General features: G+C 27.9%; 1 protein-coding gene across 1 annotated transcript in view; it reads left to right on the top strand.

Moving 5' to 3' along the window:
* The window catches only part of LOC103574268 (cytoplasmic polyadenylation element-binding protein 2), a 185,855-nt gene extending 169,008 nt beyond the window's left edge, over positions 1-16,847 (top strand). The window contains exons 4-8 of the mRNA XM_053742168.1: positions 11,746-11,985; positions 12,142-12,254; positions 13,315-13,707; positions 13,774-13,884; positions 14,497-16,847. Of these exons, the coding sequence (XP_053598143.1) occupies positions 11,746-11,985; positions 12,142-12,254; positions 13,315-13,707; positions 13,774-13,884; positions 14,497-14,613 (974 nt within the window). The 3' untranslated portion in view covers positions 14,614-16,847. The remainder of the gene's footprint in view (positions 1-11,745; positions 11,986-12,141; positions 12,255-13,314; positions 13,708-13,773; positions 13,885-14,496) is intronic.
* The last annotated feature ends 836 nt before the right edge of the window (positions 16,848-17,683 follow it).

Here is a 17,683-nt window from a genome sequence, read left to right as displayed (position 1 = left end):
ATTATATACGGTCACATATGGACATCGGCAATACATGGCCGCGTATGACTGAATATGACCATATTTAATTAAATTAAAAATAACAGATTGTTTTATTCTTTTTTTAATTTTTTGTTCAGAGACAAAAAATTCAGAGAAAAAACCCTACACTTATCAACGACCGCACACGCATTAGTGAGATTTAGACCCGCCGGGACCCTATCCCTGATAACACGAGTTGATCATGAAAAAGTTGGTCATTCATTAGTTTCCGACCAACTTGACGACAAGTTATCGACAACTTCAGCTTTTGCAACTTTTGGCTACAAGTTACCGCCAACTTTCTCAAAAAGTTGGCGTCAGTATGGAGCCGCAACTGGAATGCAAGTTTCTAAGGCAATTGAAAGGAAACTTACCGTCAACTAATGATTGCCAACTTTTGCCACCAACTTTCTCAGAAAGTGACCGTCAACTTTTTGGATTTACAACTTTTACCATCAACTTTCTCAGAAAACGTCTATCAACTATTGGAGGTACCAACTGTTGGCGGCCAACTTGGTGTCTAGTTGCGGCTGCGAGTTTCTCGTCAGTTTCTCGCTAACTTGGCTATCAGGGTACGTACGAAAGAACGCCGCTTTAACGACTAGGCTACGCTACCGACAGTGACTACTGAGTTTAGTTGTACTCTACATAAGATCGAAAGAATACATTCACTTTTACAGTCATATCAAGCTGTTCAGCTTGAATTCATACTTGAAAAATTATTAAGTAGCAGGTTATTCAGGTTAAGAACAAATTCAAAGTGCAAGCTATTTTCAAGCTGAACAGCCTAACAGATTGTTCAGCTTGAATTCAGTGTTTTTCTTATACCTGAGCAGGCTATTCAGTTTCAATTCAAGCCAAATTTTCTAATAAGAAGCCGTTTATTCAGCTTGAAAAGAAGCTCAAAGCTGAAGCTAGTTTTGAACTGAATACCCTACAGGTTATTCAGCTTGAATTCAGTGTCTTTTTAATGCTATGGTAGGCTGTTCAGTTTTAAAACAGCCTGAAAATTTTACGTCAGTTTGAAGCTTAAGCTTGTTCAGGTTGAATCCAGCTTCAATTTAATTCCCGTAGCAGGCTGAACAGTTTAATTTAAGGCTCAATTAAGAGCAGTCAGTTTCAATTAAGGTTCAATTCAGCGCATTCAGCTTCATTTAAGGTCCAGTTCAACGTAGTCAGTTTCAAATAATGCTGAAACTTTTCGACCCGGGTATTCTTTACTAAAAAATTAATTTGTAATTTCAATTATTACTATCTAGATTGGAATTTCTATTTATCATAATAATTACAATTCTAAGTAGAGATAATTACTTAAAAAATTAAAAAATCGCTCACAACTTTAATAATTTTTATTTAAAAATTGTCATTTTTATTTTATTTGAAACTAAAAAGGTATTATTACACTAAATAAAAAGTACAAATATATAAACAGAAAATTCATTTTAAATTCTATGATAATTATCATTGAATACTGAAAAATGTTATCTAAAATTAAAAATTACAATTTATATCAAAAATTACTATCATTTGTAGAAAATTCAAGTTAACTGTAAAAATTACATTGAAGCTTAATCAAATTTTCGCTTGGAAAAATCAATATTTGCTTAATCATATAAAAATAGTTGAATCTTACAATAAATAGAAATTGTTATTAGAATTATTAAAAGTTAGTACATTAGTCGTACACTGAAAAAAAAATCGATAGAGGTTACCGATTTTTTTTCGGTAGCAGCTGCCGATTTCCAATCAGTAATCTCTACTGATTTTATATTTACCGGAAAAACGGTTTTCGGGGCCTACAACTAAAGTATAAATCACATGTCAACAAGTTCTAATTTCATTCAAAGGTAGTTAAAATTTTTATTTCAATCAACAGAAAATTAAACTAAGTGCCGAATAGCTAAAAAATATAAATTATTTTTTTACTAACATACACAGTACCAAATTCGACATAGAACTTATATTCTTAACTAAATCCATTTTTATCATTGACGGTGACACAAAATGCATGATAATGATCATCGAAATACATTGTTTCTAAGTGATTTTTTAAAAATAGAAATCGATACCAACACCAATACAGATGATAGAAATAACAGTAATAATTTAAATGATAGCATTACTAATAAAAAACTAATAGCTATTAAAAATTTAATTTTATTTCTTTCTATTCTAATACAGTAAAATTTACTAAATATATAGTCAAGTTTACTAATAGAGCTTATATTTAATTCCATATTTAAATAATAAAAATTACAAAATATAACTAAAAGCTAATATGCAATATACTACACAGTCAAAAACGAATCGTCAAAGTGTAAAAAAAAGCGTGTGTTAAAATTCTGAGTATTAAATTTTTAACCCTTTTGTGTGTCAATTTAACACGCAGTATATTTATCTGCACGGAGAAAAAAAACTGATAATATTTGTTTTTTTTTTTTTTTTTTTTTTTTTTTTTTTTTTTTTTTTTTCAAATAAAAATTACTATGTCGCCGAGGCAATCTAGAAATGGTCCAATAATATTGAAATTTTTCTTTAAATAAATAAAAACTTATAATCGCTTAATCCTATAAATTACTAAATTATAAAGAAAATAACTATGAGTTTTAAAGTACAAAATACAAGCATTCAATAAAATTTACTATTTGATTTAGTAGAAAATCTATTTTAGAATAAAACTTTCACTGAGACTGCTATCGAATTTTTACTAATCCAGATTGTAAAAATTATTTCTTTGAGTGTAACAATAAAATTTTTTTTTCCAACGATATATATATATTATATTGTTGGAATGTATCTGTATATTTATTTATGGATATATTTCAACTGTCATCTTAAAATCCGCCATCTTTTTTTTTACCACTATGGGATACGAACCTATGTCTTGTGAATAATCCAGTTCGAATGCAAGCATGCTAACCACTCTGCTACAAGTACTATTCGAACTCCTCGAAGTATATGCCAAATATAAATAAAGACAATGAACTCGAGATTATATCTCACGTATTAAAAGTTATAATGTCAAATAGTAATTTTTACCCGCCAAGTGGCGATTCACATTACGGATATTTTTAAATCTACAATACATTTAGAAAATTTTATTTGATATTATAAATTTTAGAATACTCTCGTTCTTTTTACGATGTTTTTAGTAATAGTTCTAAAATGTTATGAAGTAAAATTAATAATCTTGCAAATTGTACTAATCGGGATATAAATGAATAATTTTTGCGAAATTCATATAAACATAACTTGAGTCATATGTGACTTTTCTGTTGTTTCCAAGTAGAAATCACTATCTACTCTATATTAATATATTTTATTTTATCTACTGAATTTTACAGAATAGATAAAAATAAAAAAAAAGTTTTACAGCAATTTATTGTTCATGAATTGTAATATTCAACTTCTACGCTTACAAATTTTTTTAACTCAGAATTGTAATATTATCAAAGAAATTTTTGAATAGTGTTATATCCAGAATGATCGTTGTAAAATAATTATGGATTATTACCATTTTTTATTTAATTTTTGCTAATCTGCATTATAATTTTTACAAACCGTAAAATTTACAATACTGATTATAAGAATCAACAAAAAAATTGAGGTTTCCATTATTAATACTAATTTTTGGTTTGGGTTGTAAATTTTTCTTCGGAAAGTAATTTTCACTTAAAGACTATAAATATTAGCTAATTTTGAGCTCCGTTTTTTTCAGTGATGTAAATTTAACTATACGCTGTTAAGTACTCTATAATCAGTATATGAGAAATTACTGTCGGAGAGAGTGGGGTCAATGAAACCAAATATACTTTAACATTTTTTTTCTATGAATAAAAGCGAAATGATAGCTTTTTTTTTACGAAATTATAATTTATTATCTAAACTATCATTTCTCACAGCACATATCTTAAAAAATGATGAAAATTTTTAATAAATACGAAATTGTACAACTGCATCCAATGGTTCAATCGTCTCCTTTGCGTCAGGGAAAATTGAAACCAAGAGGATTGGAACCACCAACGAATGACTGTTGTGAATAATTTACTATTCATTACAGCTTAAAACTGAAATTACAACACTTTTAATAATATTGATTATTTTATATAACATTATATGTTATAACAATCACTTTTAAAACTTCTGTCAATAAAATTGTTTTTTTTTCTTGGTTAGTTTATATTTTTTTCAGATTCAGTCAAGATGCGCGCGCATGTCTGATGCTCACAGTGTGATTCGTGTGGTTCATCTGTCCTCGAAAGTACTGGTTCAATTGGCACTATATGATTTAATTGAAAAAATTAGTTTAAAAAAAAAATATTCAAAAACTATTTTACTAGAAGTAAAGTTAGAAATTTATGACTAATATATGGGGCATTCCACGCCAAATCGAACGGTTTCGAAAATTGTTTTTTCCGATTTTTTTAATTTTCTGATATTTTTTAGTACCCCTCAAAAGAGGGTTCCTGGTAAATTTTGAGATTTTTTTTTATCATTGGTTCACAAAATATCGAATTTTCAAAAAAACCGCTCTTTTTATGTTTTTTTAATCATAACTTTCGTAATAATGGTCGTAATTTAATGTTTTTTTTTTTTTTTTCAAAATCTTCGTTTTTGGATGGCCTTTACAGGAAAAAATACAAAACAAATATTCGAAATGTTTTTAATCGAGATTTTTGACTTGTAAGTTATCAGTCGTGTTTTCAAAACTGTGTGTATCCTTCGATTTTCTTGAAAATTTTCTATTTTAAACTTTTATCCATTCTGCAACTTTTAAGCCCGGTCCGGTAGTGGGCCTTCCATAATTACTATTTTTTTTCGCTATAAATTATTATCAGTACCTATTTTTGACACTGTACACTTGATTTACTTACATATTATAAATTGATTTCGATATTTTTTTATTCTGAGTAGAGATTTAAAAGCATTAACAAAAGTTAATGCTATTTATGAGCAGTTATAATACATGTTTTTATTTATTGAGAAGCAACTATTTCCGAACAAAAAGAACATCAGATTTTCTATACGATACAGTTAAGACCATTACAGGAACTGAAAAATTTCATATAATTATTTGAAAAAGCGACGGAACTGTATTACAAATGTTTTTACTTATTTCCGTGTTCTTCGAAAAATTTTACGTTAACCATTGTTTTATGAACTAGAGTACTCCTTGATTAATACAGCTTCGTCACTTTTTCGAATAATTATATGCATATATTCGTAATAATCATTAGCGTTTCAAGATTACTATCTAAATTTAGTAATTATTCTCATATTCTTTAGTAAAATTTACTACATTTTTTTCTCCATGTAAATAATATGTTGTAATTTTTACTTTGAGTTATGTTTTTTTTTTAACATTTTGAGATTACTTTCGCGGAATGTAATTTTTTTTTCAAATTTAGTAAAAGTTCTTTAATGTTATTTCTCCGTGTAGCCCCTTATCAGGTTTTTGATCTTAATATGTCGCGCCTGTTGAAAATTAAAAATCTTTAAGTTTGGGGCGAAATGCCCCCCCCCCCCTTCCCCAAAGTTTAAATATTCGGTTTTTTTTACCCTCTTTACTTTTTCTAGACTTCTGCCCAGTAATCGCACTGTCGGTATCGTAGCCTAGTCGTTAAAGCGTCGGTCTTTCGTACGTAGGGTCCCGGCGGGTCTGAATCCCACTAATGCGTGTGCGGTCGTTGATAAGTGTAGCGTTTTTTCTCTGAATTAAAAATTTCTAATACGATTAGCATTAGTAATTGAATTTCTATTTAACTATTCGCATATCTAATAATCTCTGCATCACTAAAATGATTGAACAAAAAATTAAAAAAAGAATAAAACAATCTGTTATTTTTAATTTAATTAAATATGGTCATATTCAGTCATACGCGGCCATGTATTGCCGATGTCCATATGTGACCGTATATAATTCATTTTTCCCGGGCAATTAAAAAAATATTAAATAATTACAATCATTTTTATTTTATATAATCAAATATAATAATAATAATAATAATAATATTAGTATAGATCCTCGTCTCTAACTTAATGTCGGCCAAATTTCGGCAGGGAAACAAATTTATTTTTTTTTTTACCCGGGGAACCTAACATCAACCTGAAAAGCCTTAATTTCAAACTATTTTCAAGCTGAAGAGCCTGACTAATTGATTTTATTTTCAAGCTTAATTTCAGCCTGATGGTCCTGAAAAGTGAAATATGACGACCATTCAGTCTGAGTTCAGACTCATTTTACAATGTATTTTAAATAGCCACTTTTAATTTTTTTCAACTGTTGCCTAGCAGTTTATTCAGTTTGAAATAAAGTTGAAATTTTTCGACTTGGGATATAACCTACATCGTAACTTTAACAAAGACTATAGTAAATTTGGAAATAAGATATTTAAAAATTGACGCCATTGAAAGTCTAGTCCACGATTATGATGTTAACATCGTAAATTTCAGTGGAATTTTCTTTCCGTGTACTAATCATCGCAATTTTTTTTATGGATTGTGATTTTTTATTTGAGATCTCTAGTAGAAATGAAATCGATTCTTTGTCTAGTAACTGGCCAGTTTTACTAGACTTAAACCAGAAACTGGCCAGTGGGATATCGAGTTTTTTTCAAGTAACTGGCCAGTTTTACTAGAGATCCAAGAAAAACATGGCAGCTTTGAAAAAACCGTCACTTTAAAATTTTAGGTTTTGAGGTTATTAAAATTATCAGTTCCTCGGAAAAATAAATTTTCTGAAAAATACCCAGATAAATTAAAAATTAATTCAAATTAATGTATCTTTCTCCAAATTACTCCAAAAATTTATATGCGATTGAGAAATCTAACCTGAAGCATAGATATATATAGATCAATAAATAAATATTGACCCGCATTAACAGACATTAAAAATTAATTAATTTAAATAAATAAATTGTAACTTATAATAAAAATAATGATTTAGATAACTTTTAATTTGTGCGATGGATCAATTCCAAAATCTAATCAGCTCTAAAACTTCATCCGTCGAATGCCACTTCAACCATCAAAATTGGTTCATTCGTTCAAGAAAAACCGCGACCGAAATAATTTAAAAAAAAATTTTTTTTGGTTTTTTTTGAAATTTCTCCAAAACGACTAGATAAATCAATTTCAAAATCTGGTTCGCTCTTCGCTTCAGAACTCAATAAAACGCGACGATTGCTACCTCAACCGTCTCAATCGGTTTATTCGTTCGAGAGATATCGTTGAAGAAATAAATGATAAAAAACTTTTTTTTTTTTTTTTCAAAAACAACGGCATACAAAAATATTTTTGAGCTCGAAGAGCTTGAAAATGTATTCACAACAATTTTTTCGAGCTCACCGAGCTCGAAAACAGCGGAAAGTTTTGGGGCTGGCCCGCAGGGTCAACTGATAGACCGATTTTTTTTAACATTTTGAGATTACTTTCTCGGATTGTATTTTTTTTTTTCAAACTTAGTAAAAATTCTTTAATTTTTTTCTCTGTGTAGATATAACGATTCTCTGTTTCAAATATCAAATGAAAAGAAATGGAAATAAACCTGATATTTGCCGCATGTCTCTGTCCTTATCTTACGAAGGTGTTTAAAATCGATTTCAAAATGTCACACACACAATACTAAAAAGCAGAAAATAATTATCGAAATAAAAAAAAAAAATTAATGTGCCATGTTTTTAAAACGGACTAAAAAGTATAAAATAATTTCTCAGAGCCTCATGAAGATTTAAAACCACATACAGATTCCGAACTTCTTATAAATAGTCCAAAAAATTTATGATTGTGATTTTTTACTATAACTATAAAGAAGATACTTGTGATTTAAAACGAAATGCATGCGGCGCATATAACAGATAATTGATGCTGTTATGTCCGCCGCTTCGATTTAAATTAATTATCCGGGATTTCCCCCTTTGGTAGCGATAGAAAAATTAAACGAGCGATATGGAGGTTGCGGACTACAATAAAGAATACGAGGAAGATTTTGACTTCCTATATTTATTATTTAATGTGGGTTTTTCAAAGAGTGTGAACCCAAACGCCTTCGAGCTTGGTCACGTTACATTTATTACTCGATCAATAGAGAGCAAAGATATTAATATTGTCTCTCACTTACCTTAAGCTGGTTCTTTCTTCTAACACGGCAGGTTATTATCCCTCCAGAACTTTGCAGCTCAATCGGCCTCCTCCGGATGGATTTGGTGGAATGGACGCGGCTGGGGTTGTAGGATAAAGTCTTATGTGCTATTTTCAAATGAACTCACTAAGTTAAGATTCTGATCTTTTGTCTTTTTATTCAACTTTTCAATTACAGCACTTATACACTATAATTGTTACAATGAATTTCACTTATAAAAAATGTAAAACCATTTAATTGATTATTATTATTTTTAATTATTTTTAATATATGCGTCTTTATTTAGCCTTATGGCTTTCTATGCGCAGATTATCTCGACCCGAGATCGGAAAATAATTACACTTGCTTTTTGTGTCACTATTCGATCGAGCCGGACTTAATTTTATAATAATTGTAAATAACAAAATAATACCGCTACACGATATGAAAATATCGGCCTAGTACCTTTATCAATTTACAACTTAACTGAATTTAAATATAAGATAAACCGCTGTTAACAAAATAATACCGCTACTCGATATGATATCGGCCTAGTACCTTTTATTAAGGACGGTTACTTATTGCTTTCTCTAGGACAGATTTTTGCAATAAGATTACGGGCTATCGACGCCGTTTACGCGGACCTTAGGACTCGAAATTTAAAGATCTGACCAACAACCACGACCCCGTATTACGCGGATCGTAGGACTCGAGATCTGAAAATTTGATCAACAACTAAGGCCCTGAGCCATGGTACTCAGGCTATTTAACAACTTTTGATTGATGTTGGATGGGAGTAATTAAATTGTTGTCATTGGTGGAAAATGACGACAAGTTTTTATTTATTCGTCAATCGTTATTGCAAAAATCGTCGTGTTACTTTCATACGCATAAATGGTGGTAAAACTGACGTTACGTTTTCGCGTGTTTTTGTAAAGAGGAGTTTCGTAAATTTATTTATAAAATAAATTAATAAAAAAAAATTAATTGGACATAGCTATGAATTAATAGTTCAATCAAGAATTAATTTGCGCTGAAAATGATATGAACCGATGTATAAATTTTCCGATTTATAGCTCCTCTTTACACTTCTTACAGTTATGTATTTCATGCGCAACACATTTTTTGTTTCAAATCTTGCAAGTATCTTCATAGCTATTAAAAATTCATAATTCCAAATTTTCAGGACTATCTGTAAGAAGTTCGAAATCTGAATGGGGTTTTAAATCTTCATAAGGCTGAGAGATATTATTATATACTTTTCAGTCCATTTTAAAAACGTGTTATATTAAAATGTGTTTTTTTTTATTTCGATAATTTTCATAAAAAAAGCTTGTTTTTGTAAACGAATGTTTTATTTTGATATCCACCAATTAAAACACATTTTGTAGTAATTGAAAGAGTTTATTAAGATATAGATCCTATAAAACTTAAAAATTGTTTTCTTATAATCTTTGAATAATTTGCCCAATTCATTTTAAAATTTAGTAAGATCTAAGTTTTAATAAGCTCTATCGTTTACTTAAAACTATATAAACATTCAAATCGGTTGAGTTGTTTTAGAAGAATCGGATGAAAAAAGCTGAAATTTTGATAACAATTTATATAGAAGATCCCATTCTTGTTTATAATATTAAGTGTAACATTTTTAGATAATTTTTTAATAGTTTTTTTTTTTAAAAACAGTTAAAGATATTTGTCGAGAAACAATTTAAGATTTTTATCTTTAATAGATTTAATGTATATTATTTAAATATGTTCATATATTTAAATTTCTTATGAAAAAAAAACTTGGGATTGTATTTTATATTTTTTTCAGGAATTCACGTACACTATTTTTTTTCTTACTTTAACGATTCGGTGAATTACTAATTCTCGTAACTGCAGACCATACCCATCAGTTAAAATTAAAATATTATAAACGTGAAACAGAGTAAAAATGTGTAATCCTATATTGCCTGATGCACGTCTTTTTTCCCCACTCCGAATTCTAAACTCTACATCCTACGTCAAGTCGTCAAGACGTCAACGTGTGGTTGTCCGTCCCTGTCCACGTAACATAACACTCGTTTGTCTACTGATTGTCGTCGAGTCACTTTTTTTATTTATTATCATTAATACAACCTGAAAAGCGTGTCATCTTAACTAAAAATAACATAAAAAGATTATTTTTATGTAAAAAATTACAATATTTTATTAAATTGTTAAATCAGTGGCATAAATTATTTTAATTTTATTAAACGATATATTTATTTATCATGTTTAATTATGGAAGAATATTTACTATTTATACTAGAGGTATGAAAAAAAAATTATTATTTTAATAATAAAATATAAATGTAACTTTAAAGACAATTGATTTTTTATTATTTTTAGTCATGTATTTTTTGCAATAAACTTTTTTTTGTCTTTTTTTCATTTATCTTTCTATAAACGATTAATAATCTGATGCTTCTTTCTTGCGTTTGGGGCATACAGGCACGATGCTTCCTACATTTCTCGTTCCCCCTGACGACCAATTTAATAATAACTACGATTTGATGATAGTCTGATTTTTTTTTTATAAGTATTGTAGAAAATAAAATGCTATAAAAAAAAAAATTCGTTTAATTAAATAATATTTACCATGGCGACTTTTATAAAACGAGCTAGATTTCCTATAAGACGTCATTTTGGTGAGTTTTTTCTGCTTATGGATTTGAATAATCAAAATAAATATAAAAATTTCAGAAATTGATTAATTTTGCAAACAAAAAAATTTTTTCTTATTTTTATTGTAAATTTTATACAATAAGAAATTGTGGATTCTAAAAATTAATAATTTTTTTCTTGTTAATGAAATATCGTGAATAATTAACCAGCTTAATTTATTCTTGCGACAATCACAAAAATTAATTCAACTTAAGATTTGATACATTGATTAACCTAATAATATTTGAGTTTTTAAGAAAAATACAAAGAAACAAAAAGTTATTAATTTATTTAAGTTTAATTTTTTTTTTAACAATCCTCAACGTTTAATAAAATATAAAGCCTGATTAACAATCTAGATTGCGACAAAAGTAATTTAAATCCATTGATCTGTTCAAAACATTTTGTTGACAGAATTTTAGAATTAGTTAAATTTGTGACACGATGTCTTGCAAACAATTACAATTAACGGTATAAATTTTTCAACAACTAAATACATTTATCAAGACAGATCTAATTAATTTATGCAATTGACCGATCAAGTAGGTTTGAAGGGGTTTATCAGATGGCTTGAAAAAAAAAACATCTTTCATTTTCAATTATTCGAAACTAATGATTTCCAAATTTAATCAAATTTAGATTTTTATGAATCCTTTAAATTTTTGCGAAACAAGTATGAATCATTCAGATTCATTCGCTTGTGAAGTATGTTAAAATTTAATCAAAAATGGTTCTTAGATTCGAAAAGATCGACATCTATTTTTACTCATTATGTAGTTTTTTTCTTTTTTCTTTTCGTGTAAGAAAAAGAAAAAAAAACTAACAATTTTATGTAATTGTAAATAAAAAAAAAAATTATTGCTGCTGTTTTTGTAACTAAATGAAAAATTTTTTATTTTATTTGTTAATAATAGGTAAGTCTCCATTTTTTCCTGGTCTTGAAGACCAAAGTGGAACTTTACTAGAAGATCCAACCGCAGGGCAGCTAGATGGTGTTGGTGTCGGAGTTGGTGTAGGCGTGAATATGAATCCGACACAAGCAGCACCACTGTCATCACCAAGTCGTAGCAGTCCTCATAGTCAGAGCAGTGAAACTGGTGAACGTTTCTCAAGGAAAGTCTTCGTTGGTGGTTTACCACCTGACATTGATGAAGGTTTGTTAGTGGTTTAAAAACTTATTTAATTACTTTACACGCTTCAAATCATTTTCAATTTATACAAACAAAAAAATCAAAATCAATTTAACTCCTAAGATAGAATTCTGATTAAAAAAAAAGCTATAATGATTTATTTCTATGGGAAATTCACAGATGAAATTACCGCGAGTTTCCGTCGATTTGGACAACTAGTTGTCGATTGGCCGCACAAAGCAGAAAGCAAGTCATACTTTCCCCCAAAAGGTTACGCTTTCCTTTTATTTCAGGTAAGCAATGATAACTATTATAGACCAAACAAAGTAAATTGAATTTAAAAAAAAGTTATAAAAAAAAAAATTAAATGTAGGTTCTCTGATTGAACAAAACGATTTACTCAATGGTGAATTTATATCTAAATAGTATAAAAATTTAATCGTTTCGAATTGTTTTGAATCGTTTCTTTTAATTAGGGTCATCATTGAACAGATGAACAACAAATTAATAATAATGAAACATTACAATTTTTGATAGATTTAATATTAATATTTGATAAACTTTAAAATTAAATATTGTAATCCTGCGCGGTCGTATTTTTGTGGCTTGAGAAATATTATTTATTATTCGATTTGTACTTACCCTTAATTTTTTATTATGTTCTAATTATGAGATGATTTTGTCCTGTTCATGTGACTATTTTCTATCGCTAAAATTTAATAACGTTTTTTTGCAATCGGCTTTCACGAAGAGTGTTTAACTCTAATCATTCGCATAAACAGTTCTATTAAATAAAGTAAGTAAGCTACTAAATGAAGTAAATAATAGTACCAGGCACAATCAATCGCCGTAAAGTTTTATTAAATTGCTACTCTGCAAGATGTTTTTAATAAATATTCAAACAGATTTTTAATTATTTTTGTTCAAGCTTTTCTCTCAAGCAAAAACTAAATGCATGATAATATTCGAGACTCGATGGAATACTCTATAACTTAGAAAACGAGGTTTTTATTTTTTATGAATTTCCATTTGTTTGTGCCAATGCAAAAAATATAAGAATATTCGTCCGTTTGAGAGCATAAAAGAAAAAAGTAACAACTTTTCTTGAAGACAAAAAAAATTCTCATATTTCTGAGATATCAATGTCTAATTTGTTAAAATAAATGCCACGCAATATAGTAAAAATTTTTACGATTTACAAATAATTCTGATACCAGTTTTAATGTTTGTTTTTATTAATTTTAATTTTCTTTCATAGTAATTTTTTTCATAAAATTTTTATGGTATTCAATAACCCGGCCAAACAGATATTTTTCTTCATCAAGCTCTAACTCATGAATTATTTTTTATTAGGATGAAAGCTCAGTGCAGCAATTGATTGACGCTTGTATCCAAGACGATGATAAACTGTATCTCTGTGTCAGTTCACCGACAATTAAGGATAAACCCGTACAAATACGCCCTTGGCGTTTAAGTGACGCAGATTTTGTTCTTGACGCTTCAATGACACTCGATCCACGTAAAACTGTTTTTGTGGGTGGTGTACCAAGACCTTTGAAAGCCGTTGAATTGGCAATGATCATGGATCGGCTTTATGGTGGCGTTTGTTATGCAGGTATTGATACCGACCCGGAGCTGAAGTATCCTAAAGGTGCTGGACGAGTTGCTTTTAGCAATCAGCAAAGTTATATCAGTGCTATTTCAGCTCGGTTTGTTCAATTACAACATGGTGATATCGATAAAAGGGTATGTATCATCTTTTTATTTCAATTTATTTGTTTTATAAATAATTACAATTTTTTTCTTTATCAGGTTGAAGTTAAACCATATGTTTTGGATGATCAGATGTGTGATGAGTGTCAGGGCCAACGATGTGGTGGTAAATTTGCGCCATTCTTCTGTGCCAATGTCACCTGTCTTCAGGTACAATATATTCAATTTTTTATTTTTTTTTATCATGAATAAATTATCCCCTGAGAGGTATAGTGAATTAACCCACAAAAACTTAAAAATTGAATCTTTCAAATTAATTGAGCAATTGAAGTTTATTTCTAATGGTAGCTAATGCTATTAATTTTCAGTGGTAAATATTCTTATCACAGACTGCTTCTTCAAGTATCCTTGAATCTAATTAAATATCTACAAGAGATATGATTTTAAATTATTTGATAGTTTAGAATTATTTATTATGATTTGAATCATATTTTGATATCAGGCATTTTCAAATGGGAACTTATAAGTATCTTATTAAAAGTACCATAAAAATCAATGGAGATTACCCATCGAGATTTATTTACCCATGTAGCCAAAGAAAAAAACTTATTTAAATTAAATTTACTATTAATTAGGATTGATTTATAAAAATATACTTACATTGTAATAAACTTTAAATATATTTTATCACTTATCGAGTAACTAGTGTAGTTATTTCGATTAATGAAAGAATGTTAGTTCACTCTATCTATCAGTGGCCCAAATGAAGGAGGTTTAGTCAAAACAAAAAATACAATAATTATATTTATTTAATGATTTTAGTACTATTGTGAACATTGTTGGGCAACTATTCATTCAAGACCAGGACGTGAATTTCACAAACCGCTTGTTAAAGAAGGCGCTGATAGACCACGTGCAGTGCCGTTCCGCTGGTGTTAACCCCCAACTGCGTTCTATAACTATATCGTGGTCTTAGCTAATTAACTATCATTTCTACAATCTTATACCTTTATCAACTTCTACGATTACTTTATTACTCTACTCTTACTATTCTTAATTATATTACAATAACTATTGATAATATATTAATCGTCACGACTTATTGTTAATCCACATAGTTTATCAAAACTTAATGATTATTATTGATGATCAGTAATTTATTGATCACTTTTTAATACACAATCAGCAACTTTGCGAAATTAACGTTAAGTTCAGCTTGTTATCAAGAATTTTATATTGATCTCAATGGACTTAAGCATACGAAAGATATAATTATAATATTATTCATTTAATACATAAATCAAAAAAATTTAACTAAGAAAGGAAAAACAATCTTATACGCATCATGGATGTTTGGTAATATAGATGCTTCAAAGCTATATATTATAGACTATTCATTGCTAGGTAAGATCGAACGTATTATGCAGATAAAAGATAAAACAAACTAAAAAAAAAGTAATGAATAGAAAGTCAATTTGTTTCTCCTTTGTTAACAAGAATAAGGAATTTTTCTTTTATTATTCTCAATTGAGCTATGTATAGGATTGCCATTTTTTCGGGGTAAATGGAGTGGAAAAAATTCGCACGTCCAAATCTTTCTATTGGATCCTATAGCATATATATTTATATTTAATTATCTTGGAAGAAAAAAATTATTCACTTATTATGGTCAAGATTAAATACATACTCGTGATTACGCCCTAACACAACATCAAATACAACACAAATAATAATCCATAGGAGTAAAAGAAAAAAATATTTAGTAAAAAAAATCCAATCAACTATATATATATATATATATATATATATATATATATATATATATATATATATATATATATATACATATGTCTTGTTTGTATATATGTTTTCAATGTCGTATATAGCAATTAAATTACTCATATGAGTAAAATCCTTGCGACTCGCGAGTTAACGAGTTATTAATAAATTAATCTTCTATCTCTATTTACGCTGCATGAAGAATAAAAAATTACTTCGCAGCTCGTATTTATAAGTAGTCAAAAATCTAAATGATTCTCAGAAATTTTTTTAAATCGAACGTGATAACTGTCCACGAGGAAAAATTTTTTTAATCATATTTAAATGAAATTATTATTAATCCAAAATCGCTCATACGATAATTAGCCATATTTTAACGAAAAAAAAAATTATTAAATCTATTCAGAAGACATTGAATAATTCAACTTAAAATAAAACAAAAATTTCAATGCAATTAGATCAATTAATATTAATTAAATTTCCAATAAATTATTATTTTATTGTTAAAAAGAAAAAATTATTAACAAAAGGTATGTGAATAGTTAATGAACGTTAGGTAGAGCAATTTTACTGCATGTCTGTGGCAAATTTTTTTCACAGACAATTTTTAGATAATTATAAACAAAAAAAAAAAGTTAAATAAACTATGTAATAATAATGATTCTTAAAAAAAATTATTAGGATATTATTATATTTTAAGACTAGAACATTTGGAAATATAACTCGCGAATATGAATTGTAATTTTACTAATCTATATCAGAGCGCATTTATCGCGTAGATTAATCTGCGAAAAATTTAAATCAACAAAAATTATTCGATATTAACTCCAGTGATTACAGTTAACAAAGAAACATAGAATTATTCTCATTAAATGAAACTTCATATTTTTGCCCATGTAGCTTTAGCAATAAATATAATCTTGCAGTCAATCTCTTTGCGTGTTATATATCGTGACGTATATAAATAAAATTAAGTTGAATAAAAAAATATAAATAATGAAAATACGCCAGTCGTTTGCCATCTTCTGATTCTAAGTGAATGTCTACATATATATATATATATATATATATGAAAAGTAACAATTATTTATTCGACAAAAGTTTGAAAAACCAAATTGACTACTGAGATTACATATACAAGGAACTCCTTTGTCTCTTGCATCGACAATCTGCAAATCTTAAAATAGATATGGAGGTAGTTGCAAACGTCTGGTAAATTGTTTTTACATTTACGAAACCTATTTTTTCTTTATTAAATTCTAATTGTTCTTTTGTTAAGATAAAAGAAAAAAAAAAGATATCTTCATATGAAGAAAAAAAAATTATATTTTGTTATTTATTTGATAATTAAATAAATAAGACTATACAATTGCTTGTGTAGATTCCAAATATCATACTCTCGTCAAAAATTATTAAAATTATAAACAACTCACGTACATCAGATCATAAAAAGAAGAAATCCATAACTGAATCTACTGTACGTTACTAGTATTTTTTTTTTTGTCATTTATTGTTTTATTGGCGTAGTATCGTTTTAACATTGAGTAAAAATATAAAAAAAAAAAACACGGAGGAAATTTTTAAGAATTAATTATGACGAGAATATAATTAACCGCATCATAAGTACTGTGACAGTAAAAAAAATAATAACATTAAATATTCAGTTTTTTTATAAAAATACCTACAAAGTCGCTAAACTTTAAAATTGAATTTATTAATGCTATATATATTAGACTGATTGAAAAAAAAAAATTGACAATTTTTTTTTTTTTTTTTTTTTTTTCGAAGACACACTTTCAAAAGTTTCAGTAATGTAACAAAAGACGCCTGTTAAAATTTGAACCATTAATTCGATGTTAAGTACCTCTTGATTGAAATTTTTCAATCACTTCTGAATTTTATGGCTCAACGACGAAGCAATGTAAAGAGTTTCCCATTGCACATTTTGTAGAGAATTTAACGCTGTACAAAAAAAGATGTGTTTAACAATTTTTTGATAACTTAAATCCTGAAAAAGTTTTTCAAGATTCAAGTTGGAATAATTTCGAACTTTGTCTTGTCTTTTTTTTTTTTTTTTTTTTTTGGGATTAAAAACGACACTATGTATTTATCGCAAAATGTTGTAGGTTTTTAGTAGATTTTATAAAAATCTAGCTATTGTATTTGTCCCCATGACGCAACTTTACAAAAATTTTAACATTTTCTGTCCAATTCAGTCAAGTAGGTTCCA

This window comes from Microplitis demolitor, chromosome 10, assembly GCF_026212275.2.
Source record: "Microplitis demolitor isolate Queensland-Clemson2020A chromosome 10, iyMicDemo2.1a, whole genome shotgun sequence".
NCBI lineage: Eukaryota > Metazoa > Arthropoda > Insecta > Hymenoptera > Braconidae > Microplitis > Microplitis demolitor.
Note: the sequence above shows the minus strand (reverse complement) of the source record. Positions and strands in the feature narration are given on the sequence as shown.